The 19,425-nt window shown below is 44.0% G+C and overlaps 1 protein-coding gene across 1 annotated transcript in view; it reads left to right on the top strand.

Annotated features, from left to right (window-relative positions):
• Nucleotides 1-603: 603 nt before the first annotated feature.
• Nucleotides 604-19,425, top strand: part of LOC148014921 (uncharacterized) — a gene marked incomplete at its 5' end in the record, with an annotated part of 90,677 nt that continues 71,855 nt past the window's right edge. The window contains 3 exons of the mRNA XM_087665143.1: nt 604-739; nt 1,665-1,774; nt 1,915-2,103. Of these exons, the coding sequence (XP_087521269.1) occupies nt 604-739; nt 1,665-1,774; nt 1,915-2,103 (435 nt within the window). The remainder of the gene's footprint in view (nt 740-1,664; nt 1,775-1,914; nt 2,104-19,425) is intronic.

The raw sequence follows: 19,425 nt of genomic DNA on the forward strand, positions 1-19,425 counted from the left end.
CCATCAAAGTTGCTGCTTGTTGACATACTCAGAAGGGTTTTTCAGAGGGCATGCTTTGCGAGTCTATCTTGAATGTGGAAATGATGTCTTGGACTTTGTAACTACACCAAAAGAGGAAACAAAAAAAAAAAAAGGTTTATTTTGCTGCGCAAAGCGAAGGCGATCAAAGGAGTAAATAAAGGCATGGTTTGTGTGTGAAGGTTCTCTTAGAATCCAAAATTCTTATAACTAGCTGGTCTGGCCTGATTCTCATAATACTCAAACGTTCCAAAAGTTAGGCAGGCACTCTCTCTCTCCGGGATGCCCCCTTCTTATTTGGGATGGGGGCGGGTCAAAAACACGTTGCGAGGAAAATAATTAATTTTTCGTAATTGACTGGACTCTTCTTAAGTTCTTCCTGGGAAAATTCAATGTTTTAGTATTTTTAAAAATTCACACACACACATACACATTCTCTCTCTCTCTCTCTCTCTCTCTCTCTCACATACAACACCATTTTATTGTGGGTCTAAGAGGACGAATATCAGCTCGCCTGTCGCACCGGTTCTTAACACAGATCTCCAGAGAAAACCCAAGAAATCCATCGGAAGTAGCCCCTTTTGAAGCCTTGGGACTGCCATTTGCTTGCTGCGATCAGGCCTCAAGCGCAATTGTTTGTTCCCATTGACACAAGCAGCTGGTTTTGGAACAGAGGCAGCAAAAGCAGCTGGTTTGAGGAAGGCAGTAGATCTACGATCAGGTGTGTTTTCACGTGTAATTACACAGTTTTCTCGGAGAACACAATGTACAGTTTTCTCGGAGAACACAATGTGATTACCTCATACAATGGTGGGTCATTACATGAGCATGTTTTACATTGTTAATTACATAAGCATACACAGATGTATGGTTGTGTGTGTTTTGAGAGAGAGAGAGAGAGAGTGTGTGTGTGTGTGTGTGTGTGGGGGGGGGGGGGGGGTTTTCGGAGGGCGCACGCATCCACACACTCTGTTCCACCCCAGCGAGAGAGAGAGAGAGAGAGAGAGAGAGAGAGAGAGAGATTGGGGGGGTGTGCGCGTCCACACACTCTGTTCCCCCCCATGTCTCCGACATTCTTTTGGTCGCCATAGAACTGGGGTTTGAGAGAGAGAGAGAGAGAGTGTGTGTGTGTGTGTGAAATATAATGATTGATCAATTGCTAGAGACTTTGACAGGACACAGCAAAACTGAAGTAGGTTCATCGATATAGTAGGTTTGCTTGTACAATTATAGTTGTTATAGTTTAATAGCTCCATGATTTGAAAACCTTCGCAATGATTTATGGACTGACTAAGTACTGGAATAGGTTCTTCAATCGAGTAGGATTGCTTGTATAAGTATAGTTGTCATAGTTTGGTAGCTCTGTGAGTTGAAAACCTTCACAATGATTTTTGAAGTAGCTTATGTACTGAATACTTACTCCATGTTCGAAATTTTAAGTAAACATTAAACCAAATTTTTCAGTACATTGAATGGTCTGGATGATGGTGATAAACATTCAAGAGGTGCGATACCATTAGGGTCACTCAACAATAAGGCTTGCATGGGTGACGATGTTTTAACTGGCCTTCTGCCTGGAGCATCTTCGTCTGTTTTTCTTTTTTCCATACCTGAATATGACAAGACATGGGATGATGTGGAATCAGTAACAGGCGACCTCATAGAGTGCATTCAGCCCTCACGACTTTCAGAAGCAAAGAGGAGGGCTGTAACTGAATATGTGGAGAGACTGATCAGAAAATACTTTGGATGCCAGGTGAGATTTGTCAAAATTATAAGGAAGAACTAAATAGCTGTTTAGATGCTAGTTTTAAATGTTAAACACTGGTATCCCTCTACTTTTGGCATTGTTATGTCAGCAAATTCCTTTGTCCTCATTAATGTGTGAAGTTTTAGGTTTGCACATTTGGCTCGGTACCACTGAAAACATACCTTCCTGATGGTGATATCGATCTTGCAACATTTAGTTTGGGCCATCATGCGAATGCTACTTTGGCTAATGACCTTAAAATGGTACTTGAAAATGAAGAGCGCAACAAAGACACCAAGTTTCGAGTTAAAGAAGTGCAATGCATACATGCTGAGGTTAGGTGATTTTGATTTACCAGTTTTATGAAATACTCTAGCATGAATTATTTACACATGCTGCATGACCAAGCCGACTCTTCCTTCTCCCTCATCTCTTTTTAAAAAACTGTTTGTATTTAATTTCTTGATAGAAGATCTCGTTGGGCTTGCTAGTTCATGGAACCTTAAATTTGGATAGGTAGGGACGTGGTCTCTCTTAGCTTTTGTACCTGTTTTTTCAAGCAATGGAAAGTTTTAGACTTGCAAATTTTTGGATATGAGATCAAGCTCAACTTTAATTTAAAAATTTTATATGACATGGGAGAGCACGATCAACACATGTATCTCTAATCTAAGCACATCAGGTAAGAGGAGGTAATGTCTTACTTATACTAAATAATATATATGTCACAAGCATAGGCAGAGACAACTATGTTGGAAATAATAAGTAATAGAATGGCAAACTGATTGACTCCAAACAACACTTTGGCTGATTGTTAGTGTGGAGATTTCTTCTAGAAAGAAACCAATCTCACTGTTCACCTAAACAATACTTACAGCTTGGTTTTCATATTTGATTAGACAACAATGGTGCTTGCAATAGAGGGTGGTTTGAAGTGTTTATTGCAATCTGCTTTGCATGTGGGCTGTCAAGGCAAATCGTATGCTCTGTAGCAGGGTCAAACAGCAGTATACTTGTGTTTGGTAGCTGCACTTGAGGTTTGCATCAGCCATCAGCATAGGTCTTTGAGTGATTGCATTCTGTGTGGAGAGGATAGTTTCAGCAGTGACATATATGCAGCTCTGCAATTTAACCACCTTAGCAGTTTCTCATCAATAATTCTCTTAAACTTGCAGGGAACACCACTTAAATCCACAGCTTTAACCACATTGTGTAGTGTTTACTGCTCTATGCATTCAGTACATGTCTTCTGTGCCTTTCTTTATTGAGTTTTGGTCTTTTGTAACTCAAGTATTAAGTGCATTGTTTTGAGTAATACCTCAGTAAATTTCAACACAGAAAAACTAGTCTTTGTGTGAGGTCATTGGGACAGGTGGCAGCTCTTGGATGCAGGTGTGGCAGCAAAAGAGATGATGTTAATGGCTGATGACTGAAAGAGAGAATGATAATGATGAAGGATGGAAAGGAATGGCCACAACATGTCCTTCCAAAGTTTCCATTCCAAAGGGACCAAGGTATTGGACCATGTTTGTTACAACAAGGTTGTAGAAAGCTTGGGAGATGAGAGAGAATGCTGAGGAGAGAGAAAATTCAGACTTTCTTCGCGAAGAATTGATGAAAATCTTCCTTTATTGCTGTTGCCCTGTCTCAACAGCTTATAGATGCAAAGAATTGAAGAAAATCAGTCATTTATTGTTGCTACCCTGTCTCAATGACCTGTAGATGCTGTCACCTACTATTGATTGGTCTTCTCCCACCCCTGGTTGCCTTAGAAGGTCCTCCAATGGCTGTAAATTAGACCAGCAATATCTCCTCCCTCTCTCGTGTAGGTTGAATACACTAAAATGCCTCTCTCCAGTCTCTAAAGATTTTTTTCAGTCTTGCATGGGCATTTTTGACAAAAGTGGCAGTCTTCCCAAATGGTTTTTTTAGCATAATCCATAATTAAATATTAAATTTTAGTCTTTAAAAAATCTAAAAATTAATCTAATAATTATTTTGATATCTCTACTGTCACCAACTAATACTTATGGCCAAATGAATGACCTAGGCCAATGCGTGGCACCAGATCCCACCAAGTACTTGTGCGGTATAATTTATACTAACTTTTGTCTTTGACATCTCGTGATTTTCTTGGATTTTGAGCTCGTAAATTTATTTTAACCTCAGTTACACCTCACATGTGCAACATTTACTTAACCATGTGATTAAAAATTAATCCACATGTTAAGTGAGGTTTCAAAAATATATATCCTTACGACAGAAATCCCTCTTTGGAACGTGTATACCTGTATACTTGTATAGATGAGGCTCATCTAGATGAGGTTTACTTATCCCATCTCACTATCCTTTTACACTCTCTAGCACGAGAGTTGTGAGGGATGACCCCATCACCTATACTAGCAGCCTAGAAGGAAGGCCCCTATAGCCATTGTCGAGGCCATATAGATGGAGGGGGATTGAGAGAAGAGAAAGACTCGCCAAGAGAGTCGTCACCCGTCGTTGCCATCCACACTTTCTCTTGTTGTGAAGCACAATAATAGCACTGAGATTTCTTTTGGAGGTATAACTTTTTTGTCAGAATAATAGCATTGAGACTTTTTTTGTCGCATGGTATTTCTCTCTGAAATGGGTATATTTGAAGCACCAAGAGATAGCATCCTCATAGAAACTTGAAGTTGAACACAATAAGTCTCCAATATAATAATTGTAGATAAGTAACGAATATATGTATGTTGACTATTAGGAGGAGATATTGCAGCATTGAGATCGCTAGAGGTTGAGAAATTTCAGATTTCTTTGGTGTAAATCCTAATCTGCAGATATAAATTAGGGTTTAGCAGCAGCCTCGAGAAGGGTGCTAGAAATTGGAAGCTCCAAGACGTGGATTCAACAGGGCTAGAGTTGTTTTCAGTCAAATTCAAGTGATGGGACTAGCAAATCAATGAATTTGGGGCATTTTTCATCTCCATCAAAGCGGGTGAAGGTAATTGACTGTCCAAATCAAGGGATAAATTAGATTGAAGGCTTGCTGATCATTTGGATAGCAAGGGGAGTTGGAATACCGAAAGGGATTGGGAGAATCTAATTGTATATCAACTTTTTTTTCAATTAAGTTAAAGAAATACTGAAAGGGATGTAGGTTTTGGGGCCAACAAGGTGTCCATTGTCCAAGATTGTAAGTTAATTTGCATTTCTCAGTTTTGTAATAAATGTTACTGCTTTAACTAAGTTGTAACCACTGAATTACCACCCATCCACGGAAGGAAGGTTGGTTTCATGGTTTCATTGTTGGGATACCACTCAATTTTTTGATTTGTTGTACTTGAGGCACCTGATTACAAGCCAAAGCTTTGTGCTAGTGTTGATTTTTACTCTTAGTTGAGAAATTACAGCAATATGTCTTCATACAATGAGATGGACTCAAGCAATGATAATACCTCTCAGTATGAACATTCGCATGGGAATGAAGGAAATACAATGCTTGACCTTGGACAAGGCTCAAATCATGGACAATAAGCTGAAAATGTTGCTGTTGGCCAAGATGCACGGCCTTCATGGCATAAGGAGATTGATGACTAGCAAAGTGAAGAGAAATTTGATGAGTTTAAGAATTGGATGAGGACAATAGCAAATCTCTTTGCTAAATTGGAAAAGGATCCTCAATTTACTCGATTTTTGAATGCTCCAAAGAAGGATAGCAAAGACAAGAAGAAGAAGATGTCTTCTATACCTTCGGGATAGCAAGATGTACCGAAGATAATGCCAAACCCTTCATTTGAATCACAGAAGTGCAAATCCAATGGATTTTGGAGAGTTGGGCATGTATGCTATGATAGGGCAGCTAGGATGTTTTGGTGAAAGCATGATTTTTCATGCTATGGTTGGACAAGGACCATAGATGGGAATGTATGACATAAATCCTTATGGTATGTAGCAACCAATGCATGGTGTGCAAGGGCCAATGTATTCGGGTATGACTGGAAATATGCAAAACTCTATGTATGGCAGCATTGGTTTGATGCTTGGGGTACAAAGTAGCATGTTTGGTACTGCATCTGCACCTTCGAATGCTTACGGGGCTCAAGGAATGAATGTTGGTCATGCGAATGCTCCGTTTGGTGTTGGTTTTGATGTAAATTCAGCAAATGCACCCTTTTTGCAAATTCAGCAAATGCACCCTTTTTGCAACAGCTAGTGTATGACAACTTGACACCCAAAGGAGCAGCAAAAGACTGTGAGAAGAATGGAAATGCAGTGAAGTTTGAGTTTTGTAGTGGTGCACAAGATAGGTTGAAAGCTTTGACTTTCATTCAGTAGTTTGATGGAACCTATTCAAGGGGAAACTTCACGGAGTCCTTGAAGATTTGAAAGACAGTCACTTTCTTGAAAGGGAATGCAATACAGTGGTGATCCATTGTTTTGATGCAAGGTAGAACATTGCCAACGTAGGTACAATTCAAGCAAATGTTTGTATCGAATTGGTTAATAAGTATCTTTGAGGTGGACATTATGACAACTTGGAATAAGTTGGATGCTAAGGAATGTAAGAATTTGGAGTAATATAATAAGAAGTTTTGGGATGCATTGTTGTCTATTACTTCTTATTTCCCTGTATCTCTTCATGAGCAAGTGGAAAAATACGTTTGTGGGCTGTTCAAAGGAATTAGGGATTTTTGCATTAAATCCATCGTGTCTAGCATGTCTCAGCCTATAGAGACTGTTGCTATAGTCGATGCTTTGTTGCGTGGGAAGGATTCAGACTTCCTAGAGAGTGGGGAGAAGCAAAATAAAAAGTTATGAAAAAGGGGCAGATTTGAAAAGCAATCTGAAAAGAGGCCAAAACAGCAAAGAAAGGGCTCGAAAACATTGGCACAACGTAGGGAATTTATGGCTGCAAATAAATGTTTTATTTGTGAACAGGAAGGTCACATTGCAAGGAATTGTCTTAATAGGCAACAAGCTGGAAAATCAGAAAATCAGGGGGATTCTAAAGGAAAAAGCCCAAAACATTAGTGGGATTGGTGCTCGATGTTGTTAGTAATTAGCCCAATGATGATGCTACTGAGTTGTATAGAGCATGGGGCAAAGTTAGGAATCAATATGCATTGATTTTCTTTGATAATGATGCACGAGCCAACTTCATCTCTGGTGACATGGCAGCTTGTCTAGGCATCAAAGAGGATGAGATGGGACCCATGGGGGAAGTTGGAATGGTATGTAAAGGCCATGCAGAGCCCGCCACATCACTCATTGGAAAGCTTTGGTTGCATATACAAGGATATGTGGACAACGAAGAGTTCTTCATTGCTCCACTTGAGGTTTGTGATGTATTGCTTGGTATGCCATGGTGTCACCATATGTATGCAATGATTGATGCTCTTGCAAAAAAGATCACTATTTAGCACTAATAGGAGATCACGAGTCAGGTGAATGAGCTGTTAGAACAAGGACTGATTTAGCCAAGCTTATCTCCTTTTTGTTCTCTAATACTATTGGTGCAAAAAAAGGATGGTTTATGGCGTATGTGCATTGGTTATCATGCTTTGAACAAGATCACGATAAAGAATCGCTTTTCGATTTCTGGGATCGACGATGTTATGGATAGATTGCAAGGGGCAGCCATACTCAACCGTATAGAGATGAAAAAAAAGTGGGTATCATTAGATACGCATTAGACCGGAAGATGTGCCTAAGACGGCTTTTAGGACATCTTTTGGATTGTATGAGTTTCTTGTTATGCCTTTTGGACTTACAAATGCTTGTTCCACTTTTAATGTTGAAATTGCATCTCCATTGCATGCTTTGTGAAAGAAGGATGTGCCATATAAATGGACAATAGTAGAAATTTCAGCATTTGAAAAGTTGAAGGAAAAGATGACTTCAGATCTTGTACTTGTGTTGCCTGATCTAAGGAAGTCATTCATAGCTCAATGTGATGCATGTGGTAACAACATTGGGGCTGTTCTTATGCAGGACGGTTGAGTTATGGCTTATAGGAGCCGAATTCTTCACGGTGCAGAAAAGAATTTGCAAGTCTATAAGAAAGAGCTCTTTGCTATAATTCTCGTACTATCTACGTGGAAACATTATTTGTTGGGGGACTGATTTTACAGTGCGGACAGACCATCAAACTTTGAGATAGTTTCTGATGCAGACAAAGTTGTTAGAGAAGCATATAAATGGGCAAATTTTCTCTCTATGTTTTACTTTTAGATTGTATATATTGATGGTAAAAAAGAATGCTGTGGCCAATGCATTGTCGCGTAAGTCACAAATTTCGGCCATCAGCATGGTTTATCCCACTGAGTTGGATGCCATGAAAGAACAATATGTTGCCGATTCAGACTTTGCTAATGTTTATGATCAGCTTTGCAATGGCCAAAGGCATTAATACTTTGTGCTAAGAGATGGATTTTTGATTATGCATGGATGATTGTGTGTCTCAAAGTAGTTAAGGCCTAGAGTTATCATTGAAAGTCATTCTTCTCTATATGCAAGACATAGAGGTATTGATGCCACGGTCAAGGCAGTGGAACATTTCTTTTATTGGCCAGCTTTGAGGCATGATATAGAACAGTTTGTTAAGACATGCATCGTATGTCAGAAGCTAAAGAATGATAGGTAAAACATGTCGAGTTTGTTGCAGCCCTTGCCTATTCTAGATAGGCCTTGGCAGAGCATAGTAACGGACTTTATTTTTGAGCTTCCTAAGACACCTATAGGGAATGATGGGATATGGACTATCATTTGCAGGTTTAGCAAACATGTCAATTTTATTCCGACGAGGAAGAAAATAAAGTTTGATCATATGGTAGGATTGTTTTTGCAGGACATCTTTAAGTATCATGGTATGCTAGAGTTGATCATTAGTGATCGAGACCCCCGGGTGACCAGCTTATTTTGGAAGGGGTTGTTTGAGAATATGGGTACTATGCTGAAATTCTTATCATCCTTCCATTTGCAGACAGATGGTCAGTTTGAGGAAGCAAATTCCATAGTATTAGATCTTTTGAGGTGCTATGTTTTAGACCACAAGACATAGTGGGAGTAGTATTTGCCCTTGGTTGAGTTTGCTTATAACAACACAGTTCATAGTTCCACGGGCAAAGCTCCATTTGAGGATGTGAGGGTGGCAGGCAGGTACCACCTATTCTACAAACTAAGGATAAGATCTTTGAGGTTGATCGTTATGTGGAAAACTTGGATGTAGCCTATGTAAAAATAAATATTCACTTTAGAGATTGCAAAAAAAGTAAAAGAGGGCAGCTGATTGCCACAGATATGCCTTGCAATTTGCAAAGGGTGATTATGCGTTGTTGCGCTTTGAAAAGGCAAGGTTGAAAAAGATGAAAGGAAGAGAAAGATTGTATGTGATGTTGAGTATGAGATACTATGGGCCCTTTCAGGTGTGAAGAAGATCAAGAATGTGGTATATTGGTTGTATTATCTCCACATTAGCGGATACATAATGCCTTTCATGTCAGCTTGTTGAGGCCTTTTCATGGTGATGTGCCAAAGGATATGTTTGCCAAAATTCAGCTTGAGGTTGAGGAGCTGGATGAGATTTTGGTACTCGAGCAGATTTTAGTACATAAGGAAAGAAAGGTTAAAGGTAAAGTTTCCAAGAGATACTACTTGAAAGTTAGAGCCACTCATCCAGTTATGGACAGCTCTTGTATGTAGTGGATCTCAGATGTATTCTGTATACACCCAAGGTACTGTGCTGATAGTATGTAGTGGATCTCAGATGTATTCCATATGCATCCAAGGTAGTGTGTTGATAGTATATTTGCCATGAGGTCACTACTTAGTGTACTAGTCATTGTGAGATGTATGCAAATGAGTATGAGTTTCCCCCGGGCATTGGAACTATACTTTTGCATTAGCTTATGATCAATTTGGCATGAAATTTACCTTAATTTTGAGAACAAAAATTTTGATAAGTTTTAGCTCAGTTTTTAATTAGCTTGAGAACCATTTATGGTTACTTTTGGGATTACTTTTGTATCATTTTTTCTATTGATTACTGGTTAGCTTTTGCAATTGAGTTTGTGATCAGCTTGGGGTCACATTTTCAACAATTTGTGATCAGTTCTCAGATCAATAAGTGATCAGTTTGTGATCAGATTATGCTAAGTTTTCAATGGTTTACATTTGGTTCCATGGACAACAACATATGTTATGATGCCATTGATGTTTTAACCATGGTTTATGCTTGGTTATGCTATGCTATGGTTTGGTTTTGCCAGATGAGTTAAACTCATGAGAAATAGAGATGTCATATGATAATCTCGTAATGTTTTTGAGATTCTTTGTAAGTCTTATGTTATATTATGTTGGTTAGTAATTTTCAGCATGTATTGGGCATATAGAATTATTGAGCAAGAGTGCGCAATGTTGTGTTAACTATGATGCATTGTGGAAATTCCAGTCCACTATTTTACTTTTGATGCATTTGGCGGTGTAATTGAGGACGATTGCAAGGATTTTTAAGGGGAGGGCTATCATGAGGACATGTATCTTTGAAACCTCACTTCACATGTGGATTAATTTTTAATCACATGGTTAAGTAAATGTTGGGAATAAAGGGCCATCGGGCCTTTTATATGTACACGGGTGTGAACACACACACATCACATTTGTACTTTCATATATATCTATCTAAAACCTAAAGAGGTACACACAAGAATTGTACCCAAGAACATTATGTCTCTCTCTCTATGACTCTCACTCTCTACTCTTGCTCATGTTTCGCTCTCTACCTAACATTTTTATCGCCAAACATTGTGTTGCCATTGCGCATCGCTCACTTCAAATTGGTATCAGAACTTAAGTTTCCGTGCGGACAATCCCAACGCTTCCCAGTCCACAGACGTCATCAAGCAATTGACGGGTGCTAAACGACACGGTCAGGACCAAGTAGACAACAACGGACCAGTGGGGCACTGACGCAACGCACAGTTGACGGGCTGTGTGTGACGAGGTAGTCATGCAACAAGGCAAGTGCAGGCACAACGTGACGGGGAAAGACCGGCAGACAGAGCGGTCTCTGCAGGCGCATGATGAGACATGCAACTAGTCATGTCGCGTGACTGATATGACAGGCAAGCGGGTCAACGAACACCACGTCATGTGTTAAAAAAAAAATCAAAAATTTTCTCCAAATCTTTTCTTTTACCCCCTTTCCTTTGACGGCGTTCACGTGTGGAAGCACAGTTTCCAGATCTGTGCAAATCTGGCTTGGAAAAATTGGGGCTTTTCTCGGATTTGGGGACTTTGATGCAGAAGGGGACAATTTGACTCAGAAATTGTGAAATCAGTGCACAATTGCTCGTAAAAATTTGGGGTTTTTTCACATTTTGGTGAAATTTCTTCTATTTTAGTGAAATTTGTGTACATTGGACTTGAAAAAATTTGGGGATTTGTCCAGATTTGATGCGAGCAAGACACAATAGTGATATTTGTCTCAGAAATTGCAGGAATTTGTGACATTTTGCCTCTGACATTTGGGGCTTTTCATGTATAGGCAAAAATTGGGCTGAAATTTACTCGATTTCTCGACATTGATGCACATTGGATCCCGTGCAATTTGGGGCTTTTGCCATTTGGGTGAAATTTGTGTGCCATTTGGTCATTTTATGTACATGCGGGTTTAATTCCATGCAATTTGGACATCTAGCACTTGGAAAAATTTGGGGGTTCTACTGAAATTGCTCTATTTTGGCAAAATTGGCCTATTCTATGCATGTTAGAGATAGTGCAGATGTATGGTTGATGCTTTGAGCACAAAAAATTTGGGGCTTTTGACCATGTGTGTCAAATTTTGTGCCCGTGGGTGCATGTACAACAGAAGTTGCAGCTAAAATTTGGGACTTCTCATGTAATGTGATGTATTTATCCTTGGAATGGAAGTAATCAGTTGTGGAGTGCTGTAGCACAAGATTTAGTGCTTCTGAAAATTTATTTGCAGATCTGAAATTTCTGCTTTTACATGGTTAGTTATTGCTGGCTGGTACTTGTTTGTACCTTGGTCACTTGTGTGACAGTTTGGGCCTGCACTTGCTGAAATTTTTGGTCACATTTGGGTTGAAAATCATGGCTGGCAGCAGTGACAGCAGTCAGCTCATGCACATTAAGAAGCTTGAAGGAGCACATAACTTTGCAGTCTGGCAAAAACAGTGCTATAATATCCTGTTGTAGAAGAAGCAGGCAAGGTCGATTAAGACCAAAGGGGCAAAGCCCGCAGATATGGAACAGGAAGACTGGGATGAGTTAAACGAGCTTGCATGCTCAACCATTGAGTTATCGATTTCTGATGCCTTGCTGTTTAACATTGAAGGTTTGGATTCTGCCTATGCTATTTGGACTCAACTGGAAGAACTGTATGCCCAGAAGAGTGCCGCTAGCAAAGTTTATTGGCTGAAAAAGCTTATGGAAATGCGTATGAAAGAGGGTGTATCAATGTCTACTCACTTGAGTGAGTTTAACTCCATTTTTGGCCAGCTAGTTGCCTTGAAGTTCATGATGGATGAAGAATTTAAGGCTACGTTCTTGCTTTGCACTTTGCCAGAGAGTTGGGATACATTCAGGACTGCTATGAGTAATTCTAATGTGATACTTTTGTATGCTGATGTAGAGAGTGCTCTACTCATGGAAGAAATGAATCGGCTGAACAATGCATCCAGTAAGTCTTCCAGTGCTTTGCATATTAGGGGCAGATCATAGCAGAAAGGCAAATCTGATAGCAAGGGATGCAATGAATCACGTGGTAAGGATGTTGAATGCCATCATTGTGGCAAGAAGGATCACTTTAAATGTGACTGCTACAAATTGAAGAAAGAGAAAGAAAAGGGCAAGAAGACAGATGATAGCAAGGAAGAGAAGAAAGAGAGTCAGCCTAAGAAGAGCAATGTTAAAATTGAAGAGGTGAATGTAGTCACTTACGACAATGACAATGGAAATGATGTACTCTTTGTTTCTTCACACTTTAGTACTCATGCTTTACTTGCAGATACGGATGATGACATGCAGACTTGGATTCTAGATTCAGGTGCTTCCTTTCATGTCACCTCTCATCATGAGTGGTTTTTTGATTATACAAGGGGTCAACATGGTGTTGTCCATCTTGGGGATCAACTATGCATGTGACATTGTAGGTCTTGGCAGTGTTGTGCACTTGTAGTCTCAGCATGGTTCTGTCTTCACACTTCAGCATGTACGGCATGTACCTCAGCTCAAGAAGAGCTTGATTAGCATAGGGCAGCTAGATGATGATGGATTTTATACCACCTTTGGTGATGGGAAATGGAAGATCTGTAAGAGATCTAGAGTGATTGCCAGAGGTTGTAAAAGTGATACCTTGTATCCTCTCCATGTATCTAGTGTGCGTGACCATGTTGCTGCCGTGACCGAGCAGCCAAGTGTTTCTTTGTGGCATGGCCGGTTGGGACACATGAGTCAAACTAGAATGAAAGTGCTTTCTCGTTTGGGTTACTTGCCTTGTCTTCGTTATGCTGATTTTGAGCATTGTGATCATTGTGTTTATGGTAAACATGCACAGATGTCTCATAAGAAGTCTCTTTCGCTGAAATCTTCTCCTCTAGAGTTAGTATATTCAGATGTATGTTAGATGCCAGGGTTATCTTCAAGGGGAAAGAAATACTTTGTTACCTTTGTTGATGATGCTACACGGAAGGTATGGGTTTATCCTATTTGTAGCAAGGATGAAGTGCTTGACAAGTTTAAAAAATTCTTGGCATTGGTTGAAAATCAAACAGATAAGATATTTTTTTTTTGCAAATAAAAAGTGGCTAATTATATTACTTCAGAAAAACCTTTGAATATAAGGAAGTGCTCATGCTCAACAGAATAGCTGGAACTGATGCCGAGTCGCAAATATATCAAATGTACAAGCCTCTCAGGGTGGTCTAGGGGGGATGGGGGCAAGAAGCCATGGAGGGGGGGTGTAATGCCATTTGGGGCTGCCTGCTTGCAGCCCGAAAAACTGATCCTGGCCACCTCAAGTGCGTATGAAATGACAATGGAGCTCTTGATGAACCCTAGACTCGCCTTGCACCTGATCCCATCGTCCGTGGAGGGAGTGGATGATGCAGGTCCAGAGCTCTGCTAGGGTCGCATGTATTGAAAGTCTCTCTTAGCCAAAAATCTCCTGACACCGCGCCTTCTAGATATGCCATCCAGTAAGACTCTCTATGATCTCCCATACTTCAGAGCGATTCGTTGTGGGCTCTAATACTTAGCGGATGGGTAGAGCCTTCAAATCGACCATTGCGCATGATGCTGCCTCGATAATGAATATCGTGTCTTGCATCCCGGCCTCATACAGAAGGTGACAACCCTAGCTGACTGCCTGCCAGCAGAAAGCTCTCCAAGAGATGCATCCAAGGTTGGAAGCCATGCGGCGAAGGATGCGACATGCTCCTCTCCATACTAGCTGCGTTGCCTGGCACGACCAAAGGCAATGTTTTGGGGTTTCCAGAGGCTGTGTGTAGCGCTTACAAACTCCCTCCTTCTGTATCTGGGCAAGCCAACTTTCCACCGCGAAGCTTCCATGTGCCACCAACCATAAGAAATAGGATACCCTTCTCGATCTCCAGCTATCCCATAGGCGGCGCCAGAAGGTCCGTTGGAAAGGCTCCGTGATGCGGTGCTCCGCCCAGTGCCTGCTACGCGATGGCGCCCAATCCATATCCTCTTGCATCAGTACGTGTTTGCCAATCGTGGCAATGTACTCTAGAAGCCTCGGTGGCTTCTTGGCGACTGCAGTGGTTGGCCACAGCCATTTCCCTGGATCCCACTTCAGCTCATCAAGTGGCCTGCCCTCTCGGATCCAAAGGCACCACTTCCTGAACTACTCCCAGAAGACAAAAACTTCCAGCCACCATGTCTTCCCTTGAAGGCCAATCACTCGGATCCTCCTCCGTGAAAGGATAGTAATCCCCTCATCTTGCTGCCGCCTGTCAAGAGCCAGACGCCCCTCCTCTTGCACAGTGAAGAAAGTCCCAAGTGGAGCGCCGCCCACTCTACCTGCCACCTGGAGGGGGATGCCTCTGCTGGTGAAAACCTAGCAGCCCATATCTCCTCGGGCTCTATTAGCTCTTATATCGGGGGACCAAGCCAATCTCAAGGAATTGCTGCATATATCTCCCTTCTCAGCTCCACGCCTCTCTGGCAGCTTGATACTTGCTACAACACCTCCTCGTCCACCGATCTATACACCTCCCACCATGTCCTGATGGTACGAGCCAGGCCGGCCTCCCACGTAGCCCACTAGATGTGGGGGTGCTCGCCAATCTGTGCCCCATCCTGATCTTTGACCTGGGGGTTCCAGATCATCGGTTGACGGTCTACCTCCTCCTGGCAGCTTGGGGGGCTCTGGATTAGGGCCTTATGGAGGCCCTACCACACGCGGAGCAAGCTGCATAGGAAAGGTGATCTGGGTTGATGTGAAGATCCATCTCAGGGACGACCTTCACTTACCACCGAGCCTCGGTCTACACTCCTGAAGACCCTCTTGCAATAGGACCTTCCAAGTTTGCTCTTCTAGTGTGAGGCCACGGATGACTAGCTTGCCCAAGAGGGCCATACTTTGATACTCTCGGTCTATGATCCCGAGCCCTCCCTCTGATTAATGCCGTATGATGGTCGCCCATGCCACCTTGGCCCCAGAATCCCTAGAGCCGTCTGACTCGGACCACAAGAAGTTCCGCACTAAGCGGCAAAGCTTCCCTGCACATGACGAGGAGAAGCACCAACATGAGGTGATGTACCAGGCCGTCGCTAGGAGGACCTGGTTAACCACCAGGGCTCGGCCTACTGATGAGAGGCGAGTCGTGCTCCAGTAGGTCAGTTTCCTTCAAATAGAATCGAGGATTGGAAGAAACTGCTATAGGCAGGAGTGATGTCGAGTCCCACGTGGAACCCTAGATAACGGACGGTCTGCCCTCTACTTACCTATCTTAATCCCAAGTGGATGTCCCACGCGGTTCTAGAGTCTGGGTTTGTGAGAAGACCAACCGACTTTCGCCAGTTGATTTTTGCTCCCACTACAGAATAGAACACCTCAAGAGCCAGCCTCACTCTCTCTAGTATCAGCACATCGTCCCCAATGTAGAGTGCTGTATCATCAGCATACTATGAGTCTAGCAACTTAGTCTCCTTCCTTATGGGAAGTTGGCCGCGTAATTCGCTCACCCGAGACTAGAGAAAATGGGACATCACCTCTGCAAAGAGTAGGAACAGGTATGGGGCCAAGCGGTAGTCCTGTCGGACCAATCTTGCCAGCCGAAACTCCTTTCCTCGCCTACTACCTATGAGAACCCTGCTGGTGGCCGATCTGTAAAGTGCGGAGACTCCGCGAATCCAAGTGTGGGGGAAACCCAACCTCACCATGGTGCCCTCTAGGAAATCCCAGTCCACCTTGTCATAAGCTTTCTCGAAATCCAAGAGTAGTACGACCAGTCTCTACCTACTGCGCTGAGTCCACTTTGTCGCCTTAAAGAAGGTGAATACATTGTCGAGGATGCTCTTATCCTGGACAAAGCTTGTCTGTGTGTCACGGATAATGTTTGGAAGCTCGGGGCGTAATTGCCTACCAATCATCTTTGCCAGTGTCTTATAGGCCACTGACAATAAGGTGATCGGTCTCCACTGGGAAAGCTCCAATCTATCTCTCCCTTTGGGGAGAAGACTGATAAGGCCTGCTGAGAGACTCCTTGTCATCTGTCCTGAAGTGAAAATTTCCTGGAATGCCATCAGTAGGGGGTCCTTCACCACCTCCCAGTAGGTAGTGAAGAAGGCCTTAGAGAGGCCATCCTCTCTTGGGCATTTCTGCCCGTTTTGTGTTTGGAAGGCCTCCTTAGGTTCCTTCTTTGTGAAAGGGGCTAGGAGGGAGCGTCCCATCTCCTCTGTGACGAGGGACGAGATGTAATCCCAGACCTGCTATCTACATTGCTGTCGTCTGGCGGCTGAGGTTGTCTCTTGCTAGAACAGGCGCCTATAGTAGTCGATGTCAATCTCCATCACCTCGTCTGGGCTAGAACGAGTCCTCCCATACTGATCTCGAAGGTTGCATATGTGCTCTCTTCAGGTGCGAGGCTGGTGCACTTGGAAAAACTCCCTACACATCGTGTCCCCTTTTCGCGCCCAGAAAGCTGCTGAGGTGTGGAAGGAAAACTTCGAGCGCTTGTCCTCAAGGCTAGCAATGGCAGCTCGCACGCACACCTCCTATGCCTGGAGGGTGGGGTCCCTTGGTGCCTCTTGTAATAATCTCTGTGTGGCTGCAAGGTCCTGCCAAAGTGCTCTCTCCTCCTCCTAGCTCTGCTGCCTAGCCTATATGGCTGCCTCTTGGCAGATATTGCTCGACTCGGCTAGGACCTCTGCAACCTCCTCTATGATCCGGTCCCTCTTGCCCCACTCCTTGGTCCAAATCTACTCAATTTGTCTTGTCACCCTCTCCCTCCTATAGATCGAGCCCGAGATCCGACAAGATCGTGCATCAAGGGCAGATGCTGGAGGATCAAGTGTTAAGAGAACCAGGCAATGATTGGACAATGTGGTGCCCGCCAACTGCCCAATCTGGCCTCCGCGAGAGTATCCCCACTCTCCCACATAAAACCTGCCCAACCGCTCTAGCAAGACATCACCTAGCTTCCTGTATCCCTAAGAGAAATCCAGCGACCTCTCCCTCCTGTGGAAGGCAGGATCTCTCCAGGCATCACGTGCTCCTACTGCCAGTAGGAAGATCTCCCATGCCTCCTGCTCCTCCCCGGTCATGCCCTGGTAGTTTCTGCCTCTGCCCTGGTGGTCCTCTAAAGCCTCCAAGTTGTTGAAGTCTTCTCCAACGATCCAAGAGTCCACCTCTAGAAGTCTATCCGCGATCTCCACCCAGAACCTGCTGCGTGCCCTAATCTCAGTAGGGGCATAGACATTGAGGACTCCAAGGTATGAGTCCCCAATATCCAATCTTATCCATAGAACCCTCCCTACCACTATCGTCCTGTGATCTTGTACACAGGCGGTGAGACTCGGTCCAATAGAGGTGCATGCGCTTCCGCTCTTGCCATGGGCACCAATGGCATGCTCCCAATAAGTGTGCAAGCTGCTTGAGAGTACCTTCCCTACCCTCTGAGCATGGGTGGGAGTGAGCTTGTACTCCTGTAGAAGTAAGATGTTGATCCGACTGGTAAGGGCAGGTTGTAGCTCCTACCGAACAATCAACTTCCTAGAACCACGTGTCCCACTATAGTGGAGGCTATTCACGTTCCAAGATGCAAGATGTAAACTCATGGGGAAACCTGTGATTGATTGAACAAGCATCTGTTTAGCATGGAAGCTGCAGACAAAGAAGAGGAGCTGTGAGGCATGCGGATGCGCTTCGCTGCCGGCCTAGATGTGGTGAACTCCATTCCCCCATGGTAGCCCTCGGTTGGACCATGGGGGTGATGAATGCGCTTGGTGGTACCACCAAGGCAGCATCAATCAGCCAAGCTGAGAAACGAGACTCCGTACACTGGTAGAAACAGGCTGCCTGTGCTAGGGGCCAGTCAATCACATCTACTGGTGCTCTCCACTGCGGGGGGGGGGCTCGAAAGATAATGCTCAAATGAGGGATCTCGGCTCCTGCCCACCAGTTGATGTCCATCATGCAGCCTGGCCACTATTGGGAGAAAAGTATCAATCCCCCTTCTCCCATCCACTGGGAGAAGCGGTCTGTCACTTGGCTCTTCACCTCCTCCTCTACCTGAGTCATCGTCCAGCCTCTTGTGTGAGAGGTTTGACAGAAGAAGACGTAGTTTGGTCCATTCGGTGGTGCTAGTAGATGGACCTTACTGCTCCTAGCCTTGCGTACCACGAAGATTCCCACCTCTAGGGGTAGTGGGAAAACTCCGCTCTGCGCAACTCTCAAATAAGAACATGGCCCACTACGAAAAAACTCCTGTGGTAGCAGCTGTGCCTGTCTCAGGTAAGTGTGGCGTGCGGCATGGACAGATGAACTGATGGCTGTGTGAGGGAGAGAGGAGGGGCTAGAGAGCCGATGGGTGGAGGATGTCAGCGTCTGGGGTTCCTCATTTACTGTAGGAGGAGTGGGGATGGATCACTTAAATTGGGTGGGGATCAAGGGGGGGCGGGGTGGTGGGGGTGAGGATCGAGAGACGGTAGGGGGGTCGGAGGCACCCTGCAGGCGTGGGGGGGTGTGTCTCTGGGGAAGGGGGGGTGTATGCTAGGGTTGGGGGAGGAGGAGGGGAGGGGGTGGGGGGTGTGGGCCCTTGGGTGAGGCGGCCTGAGACGCCTCTATGGGGGGTGGATGTGAAGATTTGTGGACCTGTCGGGTAGGGCGAGGAGGAGGGGGGGGGGGGGGTTTTGCGTGGTGCTATGCCAAGGGGAGGGGATGCTCGCTCTCCATCACCCTACCATGGCTGTGTCTGAGGAGCTCCATGCAGCCCCCCTTGCCGTCTCCCTCTCTGTCGTCTGTGTACTCGTGTGAAACCGTCCATATCGACTTGCGGGCCTGTCGACGGAGCCACCCTAGCATCGAAGCGCGTGCACTCTGCTGCCAGGTGCCCAAAGTCATGGCAATGCAAGCACTGCGTTGGCTGCCCAGTCACAATGATGTGCTGCCTAAAGGAGTGTCC

This window comes from Lygodium microphyllum, chromosome 24 (genome assembly GCF_053477565.2).
Source record: "Lygodium microphyllum isolate KBCC chromosome 24, Lygodium_microphyllum_v1.1.10, whole genome shotgun sequence".
Taxonomy (NCBI): Eukaryota; Viridiplantae; Streptophyta; class Polypodiopsida; order Schizaeales; family Lygodiaceae; genus Lygodium; species Lygodium microphyllum.